Genomic DNA, 24,205 nt, shown 5'->3' with positions numbered 1-24,205 from the left:
CGCCTCATACATATAGATTCAATGCCGGCTAGGATAATTACACCGAAGAGTAGTTCGTGTCCCTAACCCATACGTCTGTATGTACGAGTAGATGCCCGAGTCGTCGTGTAACCCATGGCAAGGGGGAGGGATCTGGAAACTGGTGCAAATTAGACGTTGACAAAATTAGGTACTAGACCACAACCTATAAATTACCTAGCATCTATGTTACAGAAACGTACGTAGTCTATCGTAGAGCCCGAAGAGTCGCGAGTGTGCCACCTGGCAGACGGAGAGGCGCATTCCCATGAGACTTGACGGCATTATTCCAAAAGAGTGCCGATCGACGTGCTAGCCCCCCCTATCACGCCACTCCAAGGAGACGCTCCCTCTCTTCGTCGGGGTCAGTTCTAAGCCCCCTCGAGATCGTAGCAGTCTCTTGGTGCGGCTGCACGTCAGCCGCCGGGTGGTAGACAGCGATGTCCCTGATACATGTGCCTATACCGCCAACTTAGATGTTAACGACGGGCGTCCGACAGCAAGAGTAAAGTCCTGGTGTAGATTGGGAATATCCTCGATTCACCGTTTTCTTTTCTCAGGGGCCTAGTCGTTGCATTCCCACGCCTTACTTATAGGCTTATTATCCTAGGTCGTGTAGAGAGGGATATTAGCCGCGGTCACGTTCATCCAGCTTTATGAATTCGTCTTCGAGCCCGCTGGAGATAAAGGTACAGCAAGCAAGATCGGAACCATCCTATCCTGGCCACGAGGACTAGGTAGGTAACTTCAGAAGGACGAAACCGCTGATGGACATCCTATCTCTGTGCTGGTCGCCAAGCACGCAATATGAGTAGAGGCGAATCCGTGGTGCAAATGGGGTTCTCAGTGGCTTAATATGGGTATCTATACGTACAATCTCATCAATCTAAGAGAACCCTTACACAGGTAGGAATGTGAATCCTAGGATGATCGTGAATCCGGGACCCCAATTGACTGAAGCCAACATCACCGTAATCGGATTGATTTGAATAAGCTCTTCGGTTCGCAGTTCTAGCTTCTAGTTATCTCTCCTAATATATCAACGGTTTATTAGGTTCAGCACGCTAAGATTCTAATACTAGTAGGTAGTTATTTACTGACTGGTATCGTAGGATCAACGAGAAGCGGACCAGCCGAGAAGCAGAGAGATAGAGGTGTATATGAATATAGATGTAGTTATACGGTATATATGTTCTTAGCCGAACATTCGTTGGAAATAGCTGAATAGCTACATTCCCAAAATAGCTGACTGATATATTTTCTGGCATTCTCGGCGGAAAATTCTTCTTTCCATATGCCGGATGATTCATTTGATTTTATATCTTCGCCGGAATTGACGGGGAGGCTTTTCAAACTGGAGGGAAGGATCCAAGGATAGTTGGATTGGACGGGGGCCAGCAGGCTTGCGTGTCGTCGTTGCCCCGCAACGGGCTAGCCGTGATCAAAATACTAGCGGTACGGCGATGAGCATTCATTGTGGATTTCAATTCCTTTTTTAGCGGCCTATCCGTCCGTCCGCTCCCCTCAGTTGGCGGGATACGCGAAGCCGATACCGCCTACGACACCGACCGCACCGCAGATCTCTAGCTAGAAAGGAATTCTTTCCGCGAATAACTCTCCGTATATCACCGTCCGGACCAAGTTTCAGGATATCCCGTCCGTTTCCTCTCCTTCGCCTGTGGCCAATGCCCGCGGACATCACCTCCTGCTAGCACGCTCCTACGTAATTACTAGCTGCTGTTTACCGACTTTGTGAGGACACACGCACATCCACGCACACACGAGGTCTTGGGAGATTTAGGCGACACGATGGTGAGTAATGAAACCCACTTGCAGCGGAGCTCCTTGCATCGATCGCCTCCTCTTCGACGGCAGCGGCGGGCACTGGTCGTCCGATTGGAACACGCTCCTCTCCCTCCCTCGCCCGTTCCCTCCCCCCTCCTTCTCCCATTCGCCTCCTCCACTATGTGATCGATGCGTGGCGCACGTGTATACGGAGGTACTGACTACATAATACAGGCGATGCCAGCGGGATATAAGCCGTCGCCTCTGGGATACGGTTCTCCTCGAAGCTCCCCTTTCCGCAGACCCGAGTCCCCAGGCTCCTCGCCGTCCGCGCCCAGGCAGAACAGCATCAGCGTCCCCGCGACCGCCCCAACCATCACACCGACGACCTCGCCGACCAAGGTTTCCGGCGTGCACACCACCCCCTCAAGATTCGCCACCGTCTCGTCGCCGACGGGCAGCACCGACAGCCAGACCACGCCCCGCACGCTGAGCCAGACCCACGGTAGTGGTAGCAGGGTCGACATGTCGCCGCGCGCTGGGCCCTCGCTCGCGCCCCCGCCGCACATCTCGTCGTCGCGGAGCCCACCCCCACCGCCGCACGCACGCCCGCACTCCTTCAGCGCCCAGGGCAGCGCGCTGTCGCAGCTGCAACCGGCGCAGGTCCGCGTGCTCCGCGACGGGTTCCAGATCCTCGACCGGGACAGCGACGGCGTCGTCAACAGGGACGATGTCGCCGACATGCTCAACCAACTAGGTGCGTATTTTCTCTTATCTCTCGCTCTCCCCTTCTTCCTCTATCACCCGCTACCCACTACGCCTCCCCGGTCTATCTCTTGTGCGCTGCCTCCCCACTTCATCTCAACACCTCCCATCACCCCACTCCTCCCCTTCCCCAACCAGATATTAACGCGAGCCCAGGCCTCCCCTCGAGTCCGGCGGACCTGTCGCAGTTCTTCCCAGCCGGCGGGCCGGCGACAACGACGCTACCGGCGTTCCTCAATTCGATCGCGGCGGCGCTCGCAGCGTTGTCGCCGAGCGCGGAGCTGCTGTCGGCCTTCTCGGCGTTCGACGACGATGACAGCGGGCAGGTGGACCTGGCGGAGCTGCGGGACGCGCTGCTGCACACGACGCCGGAGCCGGGCGAGCGCGCTCTCTCCCTGCACGACGTGGACAAGATCATGGCCGGCTTCAGCGGTCGCCGCGCCTTCACCAAGCACCGCGCCGGCGCCTCGTCGTCGGGCGGAGGCCTCGGCAGCATCGGCAGCGTCAGCAGCAACGTCGGCGGCGGCATAGGAACCGCCAGGCGCGGCGAGGTCTTCAAGTACCAGGACTTCGTCAACTCCATCGTCGGCCGGAACGGCGTCTCGGAGCCCAACTCGAACGAGCATTCGGAAGGGTGAGCGGGGAGATAGATGAGAATAGGACGGTGGGCAGGTGGGCGCACGTTTTTTTTTTTTTTGACAGGCTTAGATGCTGCCGCCGGATGATGAAGTTTGACGAGAAGAAACAAATACATAGTATCGGGCGTATCGGTATGATGACGACGGATGAAACTTGGCATTAATATGGTCTTCTAAGGGGGAATGGGGGGGAGTTGCTACGGACATAGGACTTTAATATGCGTATTCGATGATCACAAGGCGTGCTGCGGTTTACATGTGGACCTCAGCCATTTTCTCACGAGGGCATTCGCGATAGTGCACTTGCACATACGAACGAGAATCGATGGTGGTGATGACGATTGACATCGAAAATAGCTCACAACAATACAAATGCAATGCGTACACATCACCGCAAGAATGATGATATTGCGCACGATAGCCCCGTCGAGTCCATCTCTATGTGCTTACTTAAAAGTGAACCGAATTGAAAACACCAGCGGAAATGAAGTCATCCCGCCTACTAGTATTGTTGCTCCCGTTTCGAATTCCGTGGTACTGTTGGGGAAAATGCAGGTGGTTGACGAGATGTGCATCACAGGTCTGTCGGATATTTTCCCCGTCGGTATGTCATGTTGTACACTTACTCGCACGCCCGGGCGGCTGCTAGTCGAGAGAAGAAAAGGAAAAACAGAGTCTAGTCCTGTCCGCACCACTCCCGCCAGGTCAGCATTTGGCGTTACCAGAGCCAATCGGGTCTCCTCGACTACGGGCCAGCCTCCGTACCATCGTGGTCCGAAGCATGCAATCCAACAGGTCTCGCGGTGTGGCATGTGCTTGATGACCTCAACCAGCCCACCGCCTGCGCGCTGGCCGGCCAATCTGATAGTATGGGCCGTCTTATGGGCGTCAAAGAGCGGACGTTGAAACAAACCCACTTTGTGGGACAGGAGGGAGAGGGCTGGACGGGCCGGATGGACTCGGTTACAGTCACACCTTGGCGGCTTGGCAGGAGAGAGAGACAGACAGGCAGAAAGATGTCGACTTCACTGTCTCCCTCTCTCTCTTCGCTTGCCCCTTCTCTCGCTCCCTCTCGCGCGGTAGGCACATACGCAGTGGCGGTATCTGGTCGACATCCCGCTGGCCTAAGCGTCTTAGGTGGAGAGCTCGGGTCTCTCACATCAGATTTTGTACACACTCACTCTCCATAGAACCTTCGAGAATCGGTTGGGAAGAAAAGGGACCATTGGGTCGGACGAGGGCGGAGGACGGGCGGTGCGGGCTAGTATTTGGCTGCAGGGACCTCTGCCGCTCTGGTAATGATCCTCGTAAACCCCTGTCGAGTTCTTCATCTCGGCCTGCCAGGATGCACGGCTCCGCGGCCAGCACCCTTCCCCCCGAGCACCCTATTAGGGGCGTCGTCAACGACGGAGATCAGCTTAAGGCCTGATAACATTTGTCATATCGGAGGGAGGTGGGAGGCGGGAAGCGGGAGAGGCATTGATAGACGAGAGAGAGAGAGAGAGAGAGAGAGAGAGAGAAGGGATGTGTTTGGATGGAGAGGTTGGATAGACTAGCATCGATACACAGGTAAGGATGAGCGGATTGTCACTCTGTTGCTCGAGCGAGACCTCAGAAAGCCGAAGCGAGAGCGAATGGAAGAGGGGGCATGGCCGCAAAAACACTATACGCGCTGCTCGTCAGCCTCTCGAATTCTCAGCGGTATGCGCGGATTGGCCTAAGGGAATGCGACGTGAGCGAGCATTCGGAGAATAGATAGCCATTCACGACGAGTCGGTTAGGTTATAGACAGAGGATAGTTGAGAAGCAGGCTGGGGGTCACCCCGGAGTTATTGGTCGCTTGCCTATAGACCTGTAGCAATACGAAGGGACATTGCATAAGTTAGGTACAGGCAGGCAACTATGGTTGCGGCGTTTGTGGTTTGATGGCATTGCTACTCATATGGTCGTGTTTGCGGTGACGGCGGTGGTGAGGGCGGCTGCCCGCGATTTGGTGGTGAGGGAGGCGAGGCGCATGGGTCGTTTAGCCTGGGGGCTCCTGGCTGTACCGGGTACTGTTACGTGTGTACCTACGCATCTGAAGGGTACATGCCTCCCTCCTACTGCGCCTGCCGAAGGATGAGGTAGCCTGTATGCTGAATTCTAGGTAGGCACAGGTAGCCAGGTACCTACCTGAGGCGCTGGTTACGTAGTGGCGCGGGTAGTGCTACGACGACGACGAGGAGCAAATGGGCAGGGTAAGGATCCTCACCTACCAGGCCATCGGGAGGTCTTTTGTGGTAACGTGAACCTGAGGCAGTACACGATCGTAGCTAGCAACTCCCTTACATTCTGCGAGTATATCCGTATCCAGATCGATAGCTACATCTACATCATGCAGTGCTACGTTCACTCAACTCTACCTCCTTAGGTACCGTGTTAGCGGGGAGCGGGGGGCTGGCGGCTGGCTGACTGCTGCATCGCTGCAATCGCTGCCATCACTACACAGATCAATCAACTGCAAGTTGCTCAACGCAACAACCGCGATCGGTGACTTCCACCAGAATCCCGAGGTACTGTTGACCTCTGGCCCAAGCTCTGGCCCGCTAGGCGACCAAGTACCCGGAACTTTGTCCAGTTTCTGGGGCATTCCAAAATTCCGAAATTTCTATTCCTCCCCCCCACAAACCCCCCTACGGCCAAAAAGCCCAGCCAGACGATTTTCATCCTCGTTCAACTAAAAGGGCACATCACTATCTCCGTATCGTCCTGTGTCCCACTCGATTGTCTGCCTGCCTAATTATATTTTCCCTTCTCCCTCCCTCTCCCTCTGACACTCTGCTTGTCTGCCCGCCCTGTCTGGTCTGTGGTCGTGCGCCTTGCCTACGTGCTCTGCTGGCTGTACCGTGCATGCGAGGGGAGAAATCGGGTTGGCTGATAAATCGTGTCCTAATCATTTCCCGTCATCATCTTTTACGCTTCCCAAGTCCGAAAAGAAAAAGACAAGAAGAAAAAAACACTACATAGACCGCCCGTCCCTCACCAAAACCCACCCATACTCCTCCAACCTCTTGCATACCTGCACTGCTCTGCGACAACTTTCTCCCTTCCACCTCACAGCCGTCTGGGGCCGTCTTAGTTGTTGTCAAGTCCTGCTATTCCCGCAGCATCCTCGCTATCTCGCCTTAAGCCGTCCCAACACTAAGGGGATCAAGCGCATCTTATGCAGACCAAATAAAACAGTGCCGTCAACCGGGCCTCCTCTCGATTCGCTTTTCTGTTTTCTAACCAGCGACCGCCTCGAAGCTGTTAGTTTTTTATAAGCAAGGCTGGCTGCCACAGTCTGTCTTACCCGTCCAAGATTCCGGTGGAAGCGGGAGAATATCCTAGAAGGTTTCACGGCTCACAAGCCGGACGGCATAGGAATACCACGGTACCCAAACAGCCCTAGCCTGTTCCTACCACCAGGACCGGATGGGACGGTGCTGAGCATTGAATCGCTCTGCGTGCACAAGGCGGAAACCCAAGGGAAACCCAAGGACTTGCAAGATTAACCAAGCTTGAGGAGTTGATATTTCCTGCCCGTCCTTCCACTGGCTACTTTGTAAAGCTGGGTCGGGCACAATTACTAAACTTTCTCTACTCATTCACTCATTCCTTGCTACTACCACACCAGGTGACCAGGATCTGGCACTGAGCAGAAGGCAATCCAGCTGCGTTGGGAGGGCTCTTCAACTTCTATTATTACCTAAGACGGGTAATAATAGAGGCGTGGGATACTGATCATAGTACATTCTCAACACTGAAAGGTGGCCAAGGCCGGAAAAAAAAGGGTACAGCAACCCTTCGCAGCGCTCTATTCCAAATGAAGGGCCTCTTCAACTCTAAAAAGTCACCAAAGAAACACGACAGTGTCGATTCTCACCACCCTTCTACCTCTCATCATCAGCAGCAACCGCAAGCACCGCCGCAGCCGCAGCTCGGCCCCCAAGACAAACCCCAACCGCCGATTCCCCGATCAAGCCAGACCTCGCCTGTCAAGCAGTCACCCAGCTCCTCCAGATCGCCTACTAAGAAGCCTTCGACGAGACCTGCGTCTCCCGCTCAGCCTGCATCTCCTGCCCAACGAGACCGGGAGCCGCCCAAGCGGAGTTCTCGCTCCTTCACCAAGCACTCGACCGATCAGGGGCATCAGGGGTCGTCTTCGTCCTCGTCTACGCGGCGCAGCCGCAGCGAGTTCCACACCCATCCTCTCAACCTACACCCCGACGAGATCAAACGCTTGGCTCGCCAGGCAGCCTACGAGGAGAAGGCGAACAGGAGGAGCAGAAGCTCAACGGACAAGATGGATGTCGACCGGGAAACCCAGACCGCCCAGACGGCATCGAATGTGGCAAGCCCCCCTCCGTCTTCGCCACCTCCCCCTCAGCAACAGTCCTCCTTTGCCGTTCCTGTCAACCCCCCCACTGCGAATGGAGAGAAGGCCGATGCGAATGACGATGCCGATAAACCAGTCCCGCCACCCCATAGATCGAACCCCTCCAGCCCGGTGCCAACCGATGCAGAGGCAGCTGAGGCCCACAAAGCAGACGGGAATAAGTACTTCAAGCAGAAGGATTATGCTCGAGCAATCGCTGAGTACACCAGTGGTATGTCACGGACCTCGAACTACGTCTGCGTGGGTATTTGGAAGCTTACTGAACTACTTACTACCCAGCGATTCAATTGATGCCGGATGAGCCCGCTTATCTTGGCAACCGCGCTGCCGCTTATATGTCGGATGGGCAGTACGAAGCAGCTTTGGATGATTGCTCTCGAGCCGTAGACCAGGACTCTCAGAATGCCAAGTATCTGCTTCGCCTGGCTCGTATTTACACGAGTCTAGGACGTCCCGATGAGGCAATAATGACCTTTGGCCGCATCCGTCCTCCCGCTTCTCTCAAAGACATGGCTGCTGCCAGGGAGATGCAGCTCCACGTAAGAGCGGCCCAGGACGCTCTCGACCGTGGCACGAGTGGTTCTATGGTTTTGCACGCGTTGGACCAGGCCGAGAAGCTGCTCGGCCCCGGCGCGGGCAAACCCCGAAAGTGGCAATTGATGAGGGGCCATGCGTACCTTAAGATGGGAGGCGCCAATTCCTTTGGGGAAGCGCAGAATGTGGCCATGGCGCTGCTGCGGCAGAACAACCTGGACCCCGAAGCGCTGGTGTTGCGAGGACGCGCCCTATACGCCCAGGGAGAGAACGACAAGGCCATCCAACATTTCCGGAAAGCATTGAGCTGCGATCCCGATTTTAAGGATGCGGTCAAGTGGCTTCGGATGGTCCAGAAACTGGACAGGATGAAGGAGGAAGGGAATTCAGAGTACAAAGCGGGCAGGTGGCAAGCTGCATTTGACAAGTACTCGGCTGCCTTAGAGGTGGACCCTACTAACCGGGGCACGAACTCGAAGCTCTACCAGAACCGTGCTATGTGCCGCCTCAAGCTTGGACAATATGTGGAAGCGATCAGCGACTGCGATCGAGCTATCAGCCTGGATCCTATGTATGTCAAGGCTCGGAAGACGAAGGCGAACGCGTTGGGCCTCGCTGAGAAATGGGAGGACGCTATCAGCGAGTGGAAGTCGGTCCAGGAATTGGACCCCGAAGATCGAACGATCCCCAGAGAGATTCGAAAAGCGGAGCTGGAGCTGAAGAAGAGCCTGCGCAAGGATTACTACAAGATTTTAGGTATCAGCAAGGGCGCGGACGAGAGCGCCGTCAAGAAAGCGTACCGAAAACTTGCCATCGTCCATCACCCGGACAAGAACCCCAACGACGACGAGGCCGCCGAACGATTCAAGGACATTGGCGAAGCCTACGAAACCTTGAGCGACCCTCAGTACGTTGTTACTGCATGACCGTTGAAGCCGCATGTGCTTGTAGCTAATAAGTCACAGGAAGCGTGCCCGTTACGATAGCGGTGAGGATGTGATGGACCCGTCGGATCTATTCGGTGGCGGCATGGGAGGTGGCATGAGCAACGGTATCGACCCAGAAATCCTGTTCAGCATGATGAACGGCGGCGCGCCCTTCGGTGGCGGCCAGGGCTACGGCGGCGGTTTTAGCGGCCGCACGCGTTCACAAGGGTATCCGGGCGGATTCCACTACGGTTGACAATCCAGGGACGACCAGGAAGGCTCCAGTGGTGATTTTCACTCTGATGGGGATGCCGAGTCCGGGACGGAGCGGGAAGGCTGGGAGGAGTTCAAGCCTGGCTCCTCTCAGAACGTGATCTTGGACGAGAGGATCGCGCAATTACGGTGGTCTCTGGTGGCGATCGGTAGCACGTTCGTGTTCCTACCCGCCGAGCTAGCCACGACGCTGCTCGTGTTGTATATCTGCGTGGTATTTGCAAGGTCCACGGGCATTGCACGTGGGATGCTGTAAAGACTTTTAGGTATTGGAGGGATAGACGACGCTTCATCACATTGCTGGCGTTTGGGAAACTATACTGCACAGTGGACCAGCCGGAGGACGGCGATACCAAGGGCGACCACTCTCGAGGCGGCGAGGAGGGTAGGGACGCACCCGCACAGAAAAAAAAGAAGGGAGAACCAACACTAGATACTTGAATGATAGGCATGAAGTTATCCCGCCTTTATGGGATACTATATAGACACATTCATTGTGCCCCCAGCTTCATCGGGGCATATGCTATGTAGGGGGTTGGATTTCTCGCGTTCATGCCAGTCATAACGCAGTCGTGCGGGTCTTTTTGTCCTGATATATATATTCTACGTAGGTAGGTAGTGTATATATATATATATACATACATACACGGACATCTGTCGAGCGCGTCGTCTACATGGTTTGCATCACGGTTCTGCATGCATGCTACAGGTCCGTTACTACCGCGCCAAGACCGATATATATGAATCCAGAGTGCTCTCTGTCCTACTCCTTAGACCCGTTAACATCGTACGTCATGCTGAAGAAGGCATCTAATATTGATTCCAATGGGCGCTCGATGAGCTCACTCAGGGACTAAGATGCCTCTGGGCAGGGGATATCCATTAGGATTGACACTAGTACGGCTTGGGATTGGGACTAACTCGTGGAGGCTGAAACCAGTCGAAACGGGAACTAGCACCGAAGCTTCAGAGCACATCGAGCAGCAACCTCAGAGGTAAATTGAAACCAAACGGCGAATGGTGTGATCCAGCAAAGAGACGAGAGGGAAAGGCTCGCTAGCTTAAATGACTGAGTAATTCCTGAATGCCTTCAATGAATGAACAGAAGAACCGCTACTCGGCGAACGGGAGACCCACGTCTAGACACCAATCTTAACTTGACACACTTTACCCAAACAATGAGGATGAAGTAGGGAAAGGTTGGCCTTCGAGTTACATGCTAGCTTGGGAGCTATCGGGAGGGCCTTAGGAGAGGAAGACGATGAAGTTCCGTCTTGATACCCCCCAACAGGCAGCCCTTGAACCCATCACGCAGACTAGTAGGCCGGGTACCTACCTACGTACCTGCACTGAGGGACACCTACGTGGGTACCTGTAGGTACCTGTACCTACCTACCTCCTAGGTACCTGAACTTGATACGATTAGAGGTTGGGATGAGCTACAGGGGACTTAGTTCGGCTCGTCTGTAACCTGCTCGAGCTCGAGCTCAATAAAGAGAGCTTCCCTACATCCCTCGAAATCTCCCTCGTCCCACCACTTACAAGTTACAACTCACATTGATTTCTACCAACATCTCGCAGCTGGAATTCCCCCAGCGCCGACGCCCATCTCTTCCATCTCGATGGAAAAAAGTAGGCAATCTCGCTCGTTTCAATATACCTAGGGCCCATACCATATAGATCTGATTGCGACGCTGACCAGCAAATCGCGCCTCTTCCAGCTCTCTTCTCTCCACGCGTCGAGGTTTGATCAACCCCTCCGACTTCGGTCCCCGACCCCCCCGGACGAGCGACGCCACCACTGACCCTGGCGACCATGGCACCACATCCCCACGCCCACTTCCTATCGCGGGTCCTGCCCTTCAGCCCGACGGCCACCCCGCTACACGCCATCACCTACCTGTTGGGAATCGCGCTTTTTAGCATCTCTTTCCTTGTTTTCCTAAACTCGGCTGTGTCTTTTGTCATCACCGACTTGCTGGGCGTTAAGACGGGCGTCGGCGATGTTGTCGGAACTCTCGGCTTCGTCGACGAGCTCGTCGCGCTCGTCGCCTGTCCCGCCTGGGGCCTCGTCAGTGATCGCCTGGGCGTGCGCTGGGTCGCCGTCCTCGGTTATGCTATCATCGCCTTTAGCCTCTTTGTCTTCGTCCAGGCCCGCGACGTCTACCCCAGCCTCGTCCTGGCCCGGATTGCCTTCGCCATCGGCGCCACCGCCGCCGCCACCATGGTCACCGCCATACTTCCCGTGCTCACTGACGACGGGCCCTCGCCGGGGGCATCTGCCCCGAGCGACGAGGAGGAGGCCGAGGATAGCCCCGGCGGCAGCGAAGGTTCGAGCCGGAAGCCCTCCACCAATGACCAGAGGGACAGCGTGGCCATAAGCCTCGAGAGTGACGCCACGATTACCCCAGAGAGCTTCACGAGGGAACTATCCCGCAACCAGGGAGGCCCGTCGGGTAGCGCTGATTCCGAAGGCGCTGACACGGGCGCCGATGCCGAAGCCAAAAGCAGGCGGCCATCAGCGCTGGCGGGTTACGTGGGTCTGTTCACTGGTTGCGGAGCCCTCCTCGCTCTTGCGCTCTTTTTACCACTACCGGCGCATTTCTCCAGCGAAGAGGGCGTCACGCCGGCGCAGGCCATTACGTATAGCTTCTACGTCGTGAGTGTCGTCGCGCTCTTCGTCGCCGTCTTCGTATTCTTCGGTCTGCGCGGCCTAAGGGGCGAAGAAGGGAAGGGGTGGCGCATGCTCCTCGGTCTTCGCAGGTCGCAGAACGAGGGGCTACGACCCACAACGGCGGGCAGACCGCTTCCGTACCGGCGTCTGCTGCTCTCCTCGCTACGCCTCGGCTTCACGGACCCGAACATCGCGCTCGGGTACCTCGGCGGCTTCGTGGCACGCGCGAGCACCGTGGCCATCTCGCTGTTCGTACCGCTCTACGTCAACGCCTTCTTTATCGATAACGGCTTTTGCCGCGGCTCGCCCAACGACCCCTCTCCCGAACTCAAGAAGGAGTGTCGCGCCGCGTACGTGCTCGCGTCGATCCTGACCGGGGTCGCGCAGCTAGCGGCCCTGCTGTGCGCGCCGCTCTTCGGGTACGCTAGCGGCCGGCTAGTCCTGTGGCGGCGGCAGAGCTCGAAAGAAGGCGGCGGCAGCGTCGGCGTCGACTTACCCCTCGTGCTCGCCGCCCTCCTAGGCGTCGTCGGGTACCTCGCGTTCCCCCGGCTCCGCAGCCCCGAGTACAAGGACGCGGACGGGCGCGGCGGCGGGCCCGCCGTCTTTCTCATCGCCGTGCTCATCGGTATCAGCCAGATCGGCGCCATCGTGTGCAGCCTCGGGTCCCTGGGGCGCGGCGTCCTGAACGCGGACGCGCCCGTCGTCCGGGCCGCCGACAACGGAGACGCGGGGGCGGAGGAGGACAATATAGAAACAGATGCCCTCATGGGAGGAGAGCAGCAGCAGCAGCAGCAGCAGCAAGGTAGCGGCGCTGACGGGACGCAGGTAGCGAAGTCGCGCGTGCAGCTCAAGGGCTCGATCGCCGGCGTGTACTCGTGGTGCGGCGGCGCGGCCATCCTGCTGCTTACCAAGCTCGGCGGCTACCTGTTCGACGTGGCGGCACCCGGTGCGCCGTTCTACCTGATGGCCGGGTTTAACGCGGCGCTGCTCGTCGCCGCGCTGGGCATCGGGCTCGGGCCCGGGTCCAGACTGAGGAGCTGAGGAACGAGGAAAGGAGAAAAAGAGGACGGTGGGAAGGCGGGCGGGTTGAAAATTCGTTCCTTGCGTGTCTGCGGTCTTTGGGTATGAATTGATATATACGTTTTTGCTATACGCACTAGGTCAAAAACATAGGTAACCTCCCTGAAGGCAAGGGAAAGGAGGGTGCTAAGAAAGTATAGGTAATTGGTAATCAACACTAGGTGTTTTTTTTTATATAGTTATCCTTATACGCAGCACGTGTATCGCATTCATTCTCGTGGGCTTCACCTGTGACGCCTTGCCCTCGATAGCAAACGTCCAGTCAGTCAGTCAGTCTGTAAGCGGGTAGTTAATGTCTTCACGGGAGTAAACATATCCTACTATCTGTATGTAGAAGAGCCGGTTCGGCGCGGTGTGTAACCGACATGATCGGTCGAGACACCTGCCACTAGACACAACGTGGACCTCCCCCGCCTGCCTGCCTTCCTATAGCCAGCACACTCTACCGTATCGCACCCAAGGGCGTCCGTCCCGCGAAGCTATCCGACTTGAATCACATACCTATATAGTGGCGTCGGTACACACGAGAATATTACGCGTTGAATGCGGTAGCGAGACATGAAAAAATAATATTCAAAAACGTCCGACCACCCCCCCGACATAGCGCCGTCTGTTAACTATTATATATGTCCTTACCTCCATGCGATCCCTCCTGGGGGGTTTCCCTTTTGGTTCATGTGTTATTTCCCGTTGCGCCCCGTGAGCAGAGTGAAGCCGCCTTCTCATTATCGAAACAGGCCACGACCTTTTTGCCCCATCCTATCCGGGATTAGGGTAGCGCGACCGTCTGGTTCGACGCCATCTTCTTCGCCACGGAGCCGTACTTAGCCTGCCAGGCGTAGAAGTAGACGAGGGCGGCGAAGGGCTGGCCGAGGATCGTGAACGAGACCCAGAAGATGCAGTTGCCGATGAGCTGGCCGTTAGGGCCCTTCATCCTCTCGAAGACTCGCGTGATCCAGATCAGCGGGATCTGGATGATCATGCCCATAAACGCGACGCCTACCCGTCACCCAACAAGTCAGCACACATTTAAATGGGGGGTTTCCTTCTTTGTTTTCTCCACGAAAACGTTGCCGAAGAAGATGGTGCGGGGCAGGTTACGTACCAATAACGTTCTTCGTCGGTATGCCAACGAGCAGTTCGTGTAGCACGGCTGAAACGAAGAACACGGCAACGCTGGCGGAGGTCATGTCCCAGCCCCTGCTGATTAGCGGCGAGAAGATGTGCCTCTTCATGAACTGGTAGACAGGCTTGTTCCACAAGCGCCAGTAGTCGCCCAAACCGGCCGAATTCCACCAGTCGTCGTAGAAGGCGCGGTCGCCGAAGCGCATGATCTCGGCTAGTGCGTTGAGCGCCGACTGGAAGAGGGCGAAGAAGCCGGCTAGCCAGATGACGAGAGAGATGGTCGACAGCTTCAGGAGCCGTTCGACAATGGAAACGAAATCCAGGTGGTCGATCTTGTCGAGCGAGTTCCACAGTACGGGAGCGGCATACTGAGCACTGCAAAACCATATAAAGACGCTTAAGCAGACAACCTCGCCGAGCCGCTTTAGGACGAAGATCCATCGGATCTTCCCCGAGCGTGGGTAGACGGGCTGATAAACGAGGGTCGGGGCCCACCAGAAGTAGACCAGGTTCCCCATCGTGATGTTCTGAGGATACGGACACTGCGCGTACAGGTCGGGTAGGACGGACGCCTCGCCCTTAACCGAGTGGAGATACGCGTGTCTTAGATCCCTGTTTGCGAAAGCGTACGAGATGACCTTCATGTAGACGATGATGACGTGAAGCTCGGTGATGGTGCCGATCAGCGGGTGGTGGATATGGAAGTAGACGACCCAGCTATTGACGGCGAGGGCGAGGGTCGCATTGAAGAGATGCGCCGTCCGAATACTCTTCCACTTCGACTCGAACCTTGCTTGTTGGTCTTCCGTCGGTGTCGACGAAACCCCCTTGCTAACGGACTGAGCCCGGGATATCCGGGCTTGCTTCGCAGCATACCATTCGAACGAGTAGGCGATGAAGAGATGACAGGGCACGAGTATGTAGAGCAGGAAACCGAGGATTAGGTCTTGCCGTCGAAAGTCGTGGCACGTCAGACATATCAGATTGCCATACTAGAGTCCAGTGTAAGCTTCATTATACTATCCAACTTGGTGTAATTTCCGGTGGCCAGCCCGCCTACCTACCTTTTGCATATTCTCTATGACCAATCGCAGGTTACCCACCACTAGAGAGCGTTAGCAAGATGTGCGGGCCAAGCGGGCAGAGCGATCGTGATTGTGGCGCTATACCTAGCACGATAACCATCAGGTTTCGGAAGCCCAGAAAGCTCGGGGGCGCCCTTGCATCGTGGCTCAACGTGGAAGGCCTCGACTCGGAGTGAACGGCGGTGAGGTGTCGGTATTTTCTGACGGCAGAGGCCTTCTTCTCGCCGGCTTCGCGGGTATCCGGGGTCTCTTTCGCATTTTCTGCTCGCCGAAGCGAGGTGGAGGCGGAGGTGGCGCTGGCGGGCGCTTCGAGACTCGTGGTGGTGGCCGAGTCCATATTGGTTGCTGCAGTCGGGCGGAGCGGTATCACGTCGGTACAGACGATGGGATCGAGTTGACGGTGCGCATCTGATAAATTCTAGTATTGATTACGTAGCTGGAGAGGACAGAGCAAGTAAGGGACGGCGAGGGCAGCGGGTTCGATTCGAACAAAGCTCTCTCTGAGCTTTCTCTCCTTCGCGGCAGAGCGGCGCCTACGAGTGGGCGATGGGGGAGAGAGGGGAGGAAACGGAGGCGTAACTAGACATAAATATAAGTATAAATATAACCTCGGAGAATTATGAACAAGGGGAGATAGCACTGCTACATAGCACTGATCGTAGAAGCGATGCTTAGGTCGTGTGTGTAGGTGCTGCGGTGCGTGCCGTCTAAGAGGTAGGTATGTATGCGTCGCTGTGGGCGGGCGGCTGTCGACGGGGAGGACGGGGTTGGGGGTTAGGTAGATGCTGTCGATTGGTCGAATTGAATCTGTCCCCTGCTATTATCCACGAACACATATACCTACATCTATGATAGCTATCACAGGTAACAATGTAAGGGCCGCGCAAAAGTGCGTGGAGGTCATCTTGATGGAATGGGTTTAGTCTATGTAATTATCAGGTAGGTAGTCTATCCTGGGATATCTCTTGGCAAGTATACCTTAGGTAGGTTACGTACACCTAGGTAGAGGTACCTATAGGCGGGGAGCATCTAGGTACCTACTAGTATGGACGGCATGTGTGAGGGATGCATGTATACATTAGATACCTATCCATACATATTAGGAGGTAGGAAGTATGTGCCTAATCTGTCCGCGAATTCCTGGCGCCGTCTCTCCTCTCGTCCCCTTCTCGGACTCGTATCGCGGACCGCCAGCAGGGCGGATCTTGAGGTGGCAAGGAATCAGGAAATTCGCCATCGTCGCATCGGAGGAAATCCTTACCGATCGAGGGTGGGGACGAAGCAGACTGAGAGACCCTTTTCCACTTTCCTTTCCCTCGACCGCGTTGGGAGATCCATCCGCGTCTGGGTGGGGCAGAAACGAGGCATCCGAGACGTTCTCGCGGTGGCTCGACAAGCCCGACCAGCCTTACCGCAGAATCTCTCGTCTGCACATACCTCAGGCACAAAGATCCAACATGTCATAAATCGAGCATTACCACCCACACCCGGTCCAGGAAACGCGGATGACAGGGGAGTGCGGATGCGAAGGAGGGTATGGGAGCGGTACGGGTACAACATCGGACGGAAACGTGAAGAGAAGACTTGCAGGCGGGATAAATTGAGGCGCAACCTACCTAGAAACCCCCTCCCCCCCACCAAAGAAAGAAGACGATGATAGAGAAAGTAAAAGGCAAAAGGAAACAGTAATCAGGACATGTGCACACACACAATAGGTAACTTGGGTTGGTAAAGCGCCGCGTTGGTGTGACGTCGTTAGCTGACACGTGAAGACGAGGACTATCTCTATTTTCCCAGTGACATGGGGCCTGCATCCAGGACGGCCAGGTATTTTAGGTAGGTACCTACCTGCCCTATAGCTTAGGTACACGCGAATCCGTGACATCGCTTCAGCCTCAACCCTACCTGCCTAAACTAAACCCGTAACAAGTTCCCGTGGCTGCAGCTGTTGTAGGGCAACTTACTGTATTGGGTAGGTACGTAGGGTACCTGAAGGTAGGTACCTTATGGCTGCGCGATTCGATAAGTGCCTGCACTACCTAACGCGTTACAAACATCCCTATAGAAACATATATATGTATACAAACGGGTAGGCGAAGTTACTGCCTCTGCAGCGCTCAAAGTACATGGCGGCCCGTGCGTCACCGCGTTCCGTGTGGCTTCTAACAAACCACGCCCTGGTTCCTTTGCATTCCCATTTCCCCTACCGAAGCCACCTCAAAATCATCCACAGCTCACCCGGCCAAGGCACAAAAGAGCGAGGGAGACGCTATCTTGCGAGTGCTATTGAATCGACCCTGCCGTGCCCCTCGGCGAAGCTGCGCAACCCTTCTGGTTCCCCAGGCGAATGTAGCCAGACTCACGATGGCTTACGATCCGCGTGGGGATCACGGCGCGCCCGGTGGCGGACACGAATCCGGCGGGTTTGTGAGAGCCAGAGGTCGGCGTGAGTACTTGGACCTCTCAACCCCCTCCCCCCCCCATTTTGATCCAGATTACCTCGGCCTCGCTCTGCTTATACGCTTAGCTTTGGCTTGGGTTTGTGCGGGTGTCCCCAAGCCAGCTGTCTGCTGCCGAGGGCCGCACATGACCACCTAGCCGCGGTCATTTACACGTCCCCGTTTATTAATACGTTGTCGCTTCAGGACCCGTGACCGACTATGGCTCAACCCTCGCGCACTGGATGCGCAACCGCCAGCCGCGATTCCGGGCCGCCTTTCGGGGCGAGGTCGAGCGGCCTAGCGCCAGCTATATCGTCGATGTGGGTTCTATCTCCGGATGGGTCTCATCGGTGTGCTGAACAAGCTCTAGATGCTCCCTCCCCTGACGAGGGTTACTAACCCGGCCGACTCCGTTCCGACGAAACATCTTCATTCGTCGCTGAACAAGATCAAGCACCCGGTCAATGTGGTGCGCTGGACCCCCGAGGGTCGCCGGTTATTAACAGCTTCCAGCAGCGGCGAATTCACGCTATGGAACGGGACCGGGTTCAACTTCGAGACTATCATGCAAGCCCATGATGTCGCTATCCGGGCCTTGGCTTATTCTCACAGTGACGACTGGCTGATATCTGCCGACCACGATGGCATAATCAAATACTGGCAGCCCAACTTCAATAACGTCCAGGTGATTCAGGGCCATCATGACCCTATCAGAGATCTCGCCTTCAGCCCCAACGACTCGAAATTCGTCACGGCATCTGACGACTCTTCCCTCAAAATCTTCGATTTTGCTGGCGGGGTGGCCGAATCAACGCTATCGGGCCACGGCTGGGATGCAAAAAGCTGCGATTGGCACCCTACGAAAGGCTTGATTGTCTCAGGCTCTAAGGACCATCTCGTCAAGCTCTGGGACCCGAGAACCCAACGTTGCCTAACTACTCTCCATGGCCATAAGAATACCATTACTAAAACTCTCTTCGAGCGCGTCATGGGCTGGTGTCTAGCAACGTCGGCACGGGACCAGACGGCAAGGATTTTCGATATACGGATGATGAGAGATATCTGTCTTCTCAGGGGCCACGAGAAGGACATCTCAACCCTCGCCTGGCACCCGATTCACTCCAATTTTCTTAGTACCGGAGGTAACGAAGGGTCTCTGTTTCATTATCTCCTAGACGAGCCAAACACGCCAGCCGGTCAGGTTATGAGCACGGCCGTATACGAGAGCCCCGACCCGTTAACAGCACCAGCGCAATCTATATACCCAACGCACAAAGTTTCTTACGCCCATGATTTCGCGATATGGTCGTTGGATTGGCACCCCCTCGGCCATATTCTAGCATCGGGTTCGAATGATCGGATTACGAGGTTCTGGTCCCGAGGCCGGCCCGGAGAGACGGATATCTTCCAAGATAGGTACCATATCGGCGAGGCGGCCGCCGAAGCACAAGGTACTTGGGATCGACGCGGTGGTCGTCGCCAGCGTCAAGAAGAGGAAGAGCAAGAGCTCGAAGACGAAATGGAGGGGCTGGTCGATCAGAAAATGCCGCTTAGGCCGCTCGGGGCCGGGCTCCCAGGACTTCCCGGCCTTTCTCTACCGATCAATGGTGTTCCGCCGCCGCCGCCACCGCAAATTCCCGGCGTTTCCGGTGGCACTTCCCATCCTATGCCATTTCCGATGCCTGGGGCCGCTGGCGCTCCGCCTCCGCCATTGCCCGGCGGTTTAGATCCCACTAACCCAGTCGACTTTGCTAAGATAGCTGAGATGATGCAGAAAGCCGGTCTGCCACCCCCGCCTCCTCCTGGCATGCTCCCGCCGGGTCTCATACCACCACCGAATTTCACCATGCCTCACGGCTTCCCACCCCCACCCGTCCTCCCTCCCGGAAGCGCCGAAATGCAGGCCGACGGCAGCAACTCGGGCCGGAGAAGGGCGCCTCTTCCTAGCCAAGAAGAGAGTCTGCGGATGGAGCAGAAGAAGGGCCACTATACACGAGTACGCTAGGATGCCTCGGACTTTGTCGCGTTTACGGCATCCCGACTCTTCGTGGTCGACACCAGACTCTAATCGGATTGTACTAGGAATTCCCAGTGCCACATGCTGTCTGAAAAGCGGCCGCAGAAACCGAAGTCTCTAGCCTAGCTACTAGCCACCGACGACATGAAGAGACGGTGCGTGTGCGTGGGAAGGGGGGAGAGAAAGCTGCACCGCGCGCATAGCTAGGCCCTATAGGAATGGATCTGGCGAGCGGGAAATCAGGGCGCGTACCCATCTGATGGAGGAACGCGCGCGGTACCAGGGCCGGGTACCTCGGGAACCGGGACCTTGCCCGTGCGGCGGGTAGGCGCGGGGGGAAAATGGTGGAAGAAGGGGGTGGGAAGAAATACAAAAAGAATATGTGCAGATACGGGGAAGAGGGGCTCCTCGCTAAGAAGGGCAGATACCCGGGCGTTGAAGGGGTTGCTGAAGGTGTCTCAACGCGTCCGTAAGTACGAGATGGTTAGGAAGGGGGAAAAGGGGGGGGGCTTCTCCCAGGGACTTTTCCCTTATCTATGCTTACAGGTGCTTAACATCTGGTTCGGCTACGTACTATTTAAGTCGAGGGCAAGATAAGGTACCCCGGGTGGAGGAGGGGGCCATGTCTGAAAATAGATGTGTAGATATATGTGCACGCGTGCGTGGGTGCATTAGGGGGGGGGGGGGGTTACTATGCTATGCTATGCTATGCTATCTAAATCAACAACAGAGGAGGGGAAGACACGAATATGCTATGGACGATGATACTTATATGCTATGCCGCGGATGGCTATGTACACTCTCTACGTTGTCGTCCGTCTGTCCATCCGTGCCGCGGCCGCGGGTAAGACCTTCTGCCCTGCGTGTGCTCTCGATGGCTGGCGCCCGTGCATAAATAACAAGGGTGCGGGCTTGCCTTGTCCGCGTGTGTGCGTGCGTGGCGCGTTTCTAATGGGTGTATGTGCGTGCGTGAAATGGAATATGCGCGCGTCCAGAGGCGAGGGGATGGGATGTGATCGACCCGCGGTGGCGCGAGACATGTTGGGGTAGCGGATAGTAGGGACCAGAATTGGATCGTAGCCATCGGGAGGAGGAGGAGAGGGAGGAGGGAAGTGCAGCCTACCCCGCACTGTCCCGGCGGACTTGTGCTCCTCGCATGATCCTCGATTCCCCCCTTTTCCTCCCTTGCCTCCCCTCCCCTGCTCTGCTCTGCTACCGCCCTTCTGCCTCTCTCCTTGCCTCCTACTTCTTGCCGGGCTTCGCGAAGGCCTTCTGGCGGTCGGCGAAGTCGCGGATGACGAGCGCGCACGACGTGTCGGCGCACAGGCGGCGGCGGCGCTGGGGGGCCAGCTTCGAGGCGAACTCGAGGCCGCTGGCGCGCTCGACGGCCTCGACGGGGACCTCGAAGTCGGCGAGCGGCTTGTCGTTGGGGATGGGCGCGTTGGGGAGGACGAAGGCGCCGATGGCGACGTTGCCGCTGCCGGCCCCGGCCGCGCTCTCCTCCGCGAAGATGACCTTGTAGAAGTGCGTCGGCACGGCGACGTTGGGCGGGTTGCCGATCACCTCGTACCGCACGTACCACTTGTTGTCGGCCGGGTCGCGCTTCGGCAGGTAGAGGGGTCCCGTGACGATGCGGACGCTCGGGTAGCGCTTGGTGAGGCTGCGGCAGAAGGCCTCGAAGTGGGCCCAGTAGTCGCGGTTGAAGCCCTCGCCGACCTGCGGGCACATGTTGGTCAGGAAGAAGGTCTCGTCCATCGCGGACTGGCTCCACTGCGCGTCAGCGGCCGGCGCCTGGTGGCCCCGGTCGTACCCCGAGCGGAAGTAGTCTTTAAGCCGCGCGCGGAACCGGTCCGGCACCGCCTCGTCCTCGAGGAAGACGTTGTGCTTCCGGTCGCCGTCCCGCAGCGCCAACGATTCCGGCGTGATGTGCTCGGCCACCCAGTGCGGGTTGCGCAGCCGCCGGTCGAACGCGGAGACCAGCGCCTGCCGCGTCGCCATGTCCGCTACGGGACCCGGGAAGCCGTACGCGAAGAGGCCCGAGGGGTCGACGAGGGTGCCGGGAGGCCCGCCTAGCGCCGCGGGCGCCGAGGTCGAGAGCGCGGCTGTCGTTGTCGTTTGTTGCTGGACGTCGGCGGGAGAAGACGCGAAGATCTGCTTGGCCGGGATGGGGATTGACGGGGAAGGCGATGTCGCTAGACCTGCTCCGGCGGAGACGGTCGAGGAACTCGTCGATATCGTCTGGCGTTCTGGCTGTTGTCGAAATGAGAACATGGTAGCTGTTATTGCGGCTCCGGCTCCTGCGCCTGCTGCTGCGATGACTGCCAACGTGGTTTTGGACATGATGGGCTAAGAGAGAGCGCTCTACGAAGGGGGCAGACCGGTTGGTACTATATGAATTTTATACAGGCACTAGGGGAAGAGAGAGACAGAGAGAGAGAGAGAGGCAGTGCCAGTGAGCGAAGTCAGGCGCGGGAGTCTGAGCAATATGCAGCTCACGAGGGGAGTGTTGCGGACGCCCTCGTGGTGGTGAGGCGTGCAGGGGATGTCTTGAATAAGATCTCGGATCTACTTTTAAGTTTTTTTAGGGGAGGGGGTTTTCAGCCTCTAGGTGGTATCGATAGCGACCGATTAGGGGGGGGGAAGAAGGGTTAGGGGAAGAAGGTGAGGGGCCAGCGGGTACCTACACAAGTACCAAAGTACCTCCCGTACAGAGGTACTTACCTAGGTATGTAAGGTACCGGCACACGAGCCAGTGATTTCCATTCAGCCCATCCTCGTGCCGATCCACGGTTGGCTCCAGCTGCGGCTCATGCTGCCCCATCCCATCCCCTCTGGTCGTCCCCTCTCAGCCCTACCAAAGGCCGGAGGGCCTATAACGGGCCTTTGGGCCATCATCTGATGAAATGCCCCGATAAGCTGACAGTCTCTGGACCCGACGGGGCCATATGCCCTTATACCCTACCGCGCTCTGCGCACCGGTACACGCCCTCTCTGGTCGGTCATACAGGTACCTAAGGTACCTACGATGCCAACTACGTCATCAGCTCGGTCGGCACCTGCCCCTCAACTGCCTAATATCCCCGCGTGCCAACAAATCAAATGATCTCTAAATCCTGAAATAAGAACGACATGACTGGCATGCCTCTCTAGTACCTCCGTATGCTATCCACCCGTAGGGACGACTGCACTATTACGACACTCTGTACGTACTATACCGGGAGGGGGGGGTCTACGGATAGTATGTTAGTAATAGAGTCGGGGTACGGATACGGTAACTAAATCTGGTAAGGGTTACCTATTCTTTCGAAAGAGCTGAAAGAATTATAGTAAGGGTCGCGGTACCGACCTTATTACCTTCCCTTCTTATAATTTTAGGATGGTTTTTATGACTACGTAGGAACTAATGTCCAGACGGATATGATAATATCCAGACGGATATAATGTCTATATATTCCATAGGTACCTACCTACCTACCTACCTACTTACCTACCTACCTACCTACCTACCTACCTACCTACCTATCTACCTACCTACCTATCTATCTACCTAGACCTACCTGTTGTCTTTATCTTTTTTCTATAAACACTATGATTTATTACCTATCTACGAACCTATCTACGAACCTATCTACGAACCTATCTTCGAATCTATCTGCGAACCTATTTTTGAACCTATCTGCGAACCTATCTGCGAACCTATAGGAGCTAGTTCGCGCGTGGAATCTATTTATTTATCTTCGAACCTATCTTTGAACCTATCTACGAACCTATCTGCGAACCTATAGGAGCTAGTTCGCGCGTGGAATCTATCTATCTATCTTCGAACCTATCTTCGAACCTGTAAGAGCTAGTTTAGGCGTGTGGAATCTATTTATCTATTTGCGAACCTATCTTAGAACCTATCTGCGAACCTATTTGCGAACCTGTAGGAGCTAGTTCGTACGTAGAATCTATCTATCTTCGAACTTATCTGCGAACCTATAGGAGCTAGTTTGCGTGCGTAGAATCTATCTATCTACGAACCTATCTACGAACCTATGGGAGCTAGTTTAGGTACGTGGAATCTATTTATTTATCTTCGAATCTATCTTCGAACCTATAAGAGCTAGTTTAGGCGTATGGAATCTATCTATCTTCGAACCTATAGAAGCTAGTTCGCGCGTAGAATCTATTTATTTTCGAACCTATCTACGAACCTATGGGAGCTAGTTTAGGTACGTGGAATCTATCTATCTACGAACCTATCTTAGAACCTATCTACGAACCTATTTGCGAACCTATCTGCGAACCTATGGGAGCTAGTTCGCGCGTGGAATCTATTTACCTATCTTCGAACCTATAGGAGCTAGTTCGCGCGCGTGGAATCTATCTACCTATCTTCGAACCTATCTTCGAACTTATGGAAGAGGTAGGTAGGTAGGTAGGTA

General features: G+C 56.0%; 6 protein-coding genes across 6 annotated transcripts; 4 read left to right on the top strand and 2 right to left on the bottom strand.

Moving 5' to 3' along the window:
• Positions 1–1,432: 1,432 nt before the first annotated feature.
• Positions 1,433–3,473, top strand: GGS23DRAFT_449611 (EF-hand). Its single transcript, XM_051514011.1, has 4 exons — positions 1,433–1,830; positions 2,038–2,560; positions 2,725–3,240; positions 3,325–3,473. Exons 1-3 carry the CDS (start codon positions 1,828–1,830, stop codon positions 3,204–3,206), a joined length of 1,008 nt encoding a protein of 335 aa, XP_051373212.1. The 5' UTR covers positions 1,433–1,827; the 3' UTR covers positions 3,207–3,240; positions 3,325–3,473.
• A 3,654-nt stretch (positions 3,474–7,127) lies between these two features.
• Positions 7,128–9,973, top strand: GGS23DRAFT_560445 (TPR-like protein). Its single transcript, XM_051515890.1, has 3 exons — positions 7,128–7,834; positions 7,903–9,064; positions 9,123–9,973. Exons 1-3 carry the CDS (start codon positions 7,531–7,533, stop codon positions 9,337–9,339), a joined length of 1,683 nt encoding a protein of 560 aa, XP_051373211.1. The 5' UTR covers positions 7,128–7,530; the 3' UTR covers positions 9,340–9,973.
• Positions 9,974–10,883: 910 nt separating this feature from the next.
• Positions 10,884–13,349, top strand: GGS23DRAFT_560439 (uncharacterized protein). The gene is made up of 2 exons (XM_051515889.1): positions 10,884–10,988; positions 11,078–13,349. Exon 2 carries the CDS (start codon positions 11,173–11,175, stop codon positions 13,069–13,071), a length of 1,899 nt encoding a protein of 632 aa, XP_051373210.1. The 5' UTR covers positions 10,884–10,988; positions 11,078–11,172; the 3' UTR covers positions 13,072–13,349.
• A 13-nt stretch (positions 13,350–13,362) lies between these two features.
• On the bottom strand, positions 13,363–15,842 carry GGS23DRAFT_449483 (MBOAT, membrane-bound O-acyltransferase family-domain-containing protein). The gene is made up of 4 exons (XM_051514010.1): positions 15,405–15,842; positions 15,300–15,340; positions 14,216–15,227; positions 13,363–14,109 (listed from the first exon to the last, which is right to left on the bottom strand). The coding sequence occupies exons 1-4, from the start codon at positions 15,655–15,657 to the stop codon at positions 13,880–13,882; spliced, it is 1,536 nt and encodes a 511-aa protein (XP_051373209.1). The 5' UTR covers positions 15,658–15,842; the 3' UTR covers positions 13,363–13,879.
• A 1,633-nt stretch (positions 15,843–17,475) lies between these two features.
• GGS23DRAFT_560432 (WD40 repeat-like protein) lies at positions 17,476–20,402 on the top strand. The gene is made up of 3 exons (XM_051515888.1): positions 17,476–17,766; positions 17,966–18,081; positions 18,132–20,402. Exons 1-3 carry the CDS (start codon positions 17,685–17,687, stop codon positions 19,764–19,766), a joined length of 1,833 nt encoding a protein of 610 aa, XP_051373208.1. The 5' UTR covers positions 17,476–17,684; the 3' UTR covers positions 19,767–20,402.
• GGS23DRAFT_560431 (DNA/RNA non-specific endonuclease) lies at positions 20,403–22,403 on the bottom strand. Its single transcript, XM_051515887.1, has one exon. It carries the CDS (start codon positions 22,116–22,118, stop codon positions 21,021–21,023), a length of 1,098 nt encoding a protein of 365 aa, XP_051373207.1. The 5' UTR covers positions 22,119–22,403; the 3' UTR covers positions 20,403–21,020.
• Positions 22,404–24,205: the final 1,802 nt, after the last annotated feature.

The sequence above is a fragment of the Durotheca rogersii genome (genome assembly GCF_024521655.1).
Source record: "Durotheca rogersii strain YMJ 92031201 chromosome Unknown GGS23scaffold_6, whole genome shotgun sequence".
Classification (NCBI taxonomy): domain Eukaryota; kingdom Fungi; phylum Ascomycota; class Sordariomycetes; order Xylariales; family Xylariaceae; genus Durotheca; species Durotheca rogersii.
The sequence above is the reverse complement of the archived record's forward strand: the minus strand, read 5'-3'. Positions and strand labels throughout refer to the sequence as shown.

What these genes read in the sequence shown, in the direction of transcription:
- GGS23DRAFT_449611 (XM_051514011.1), top strand. An exon ending in CGACATGCTCAACCAACTAG is followed by an intron (nt 2,561 to 2,724) that starts GTGCGTATTTTC and finishes ACGCGAGCCCAG; the next exon opens with GCCTCCCCTCGAGTCCGGCG.
- GGS23DRAFT_560445 (XM_051515890.1), top strand. Translation starts at nt 7,531, where the DNA reads ATGGATGTCGACCGGGAAACCCAGACCGCCCAGACGGCATCGAATGTG. An exon ending in AATCGCTGAGTACACCAGTG is followed by an intron (nt 7,835 to 7,902) that starts GTATGTCACGGA and finishes CTTACTACCCAG; the next exon opens with CGATTCAATTGATGCCGGAT. An exon ending in GAAACCTTGAGCGACCCTCA is followed by an intron (nt 9,065 to 9,122) that starts GTACGTTGTTAC and finishes AATAAGTCACAG; the next exon opens with GAAGCGTGCCCGTTACGATA.
- GGS23DRAFT_560439 (XM_051515889.1), top strand. Translation starts at nt 11,173, where the DNA reads ATGGCACCACATCCCCACGCCCACTTCCTATCGCGGGTCCTGCCCTTC.
- GGS23DRAFT_449483 (XM_051514010.1), bottom strand. Translation starts at nt 15,657, where the DNA reads ATGGACTCGGCCACCACCACGAGTCTCGAAGCGCCCGCCAGCGCCACC. An exon ending in CCTGATGGTTATCGTGCTAG is followed by an intron (nt 15,341 to 15,404) that starts GTATAGCGCCAC and finishes AACGCTCTCTAG; the next exon opens with TGGTGGGTAACCTGCGATTG. An exon ending in TCATAGAGAATATGCAAAAG is followed by an intron (nt 15,228 to 15,299) that starts GTAGGTAGGCGG and finishes ACTGGACTCTAG; the next exon opens with TATGGCAATCTGATATGTCT.
- GGS23DRAFT_560432 (XM_051515888.1), top strand. Translation starts at nt 17,685, where the DNA reads ATGGCTTACGATCCGCGTGGGGATCACGGCGCGCCCGGTGGCGGACAC. An exon ending in TGTGAGAGCCAGAGGTCGGC is followed by an intron (nt 17,767 to 17,965) that starts GTGAGTACTTGG and finishes TTGTCGCTTCAG; the next exon opens with GACCCGTGACCGACTATGGC. An exon ending in GCGCCAGCTATATCGTCGAT is followed by an intron (nt 18,082 to 18,131) that starts GTGGGTTCTATC and finishes AACAAGCTCTAG; the next exon opens with ATGCTCCCTCCCCTGACGAG.
- GGS23DRAFT_560431 (XM_051515887.1), bottom strand. Translation starts at nt 22,118, where the DNA reads ATGTCCAAAACCACGTTGGCAGTCATCGCAGCAGCAGGCGCAGGAGCC.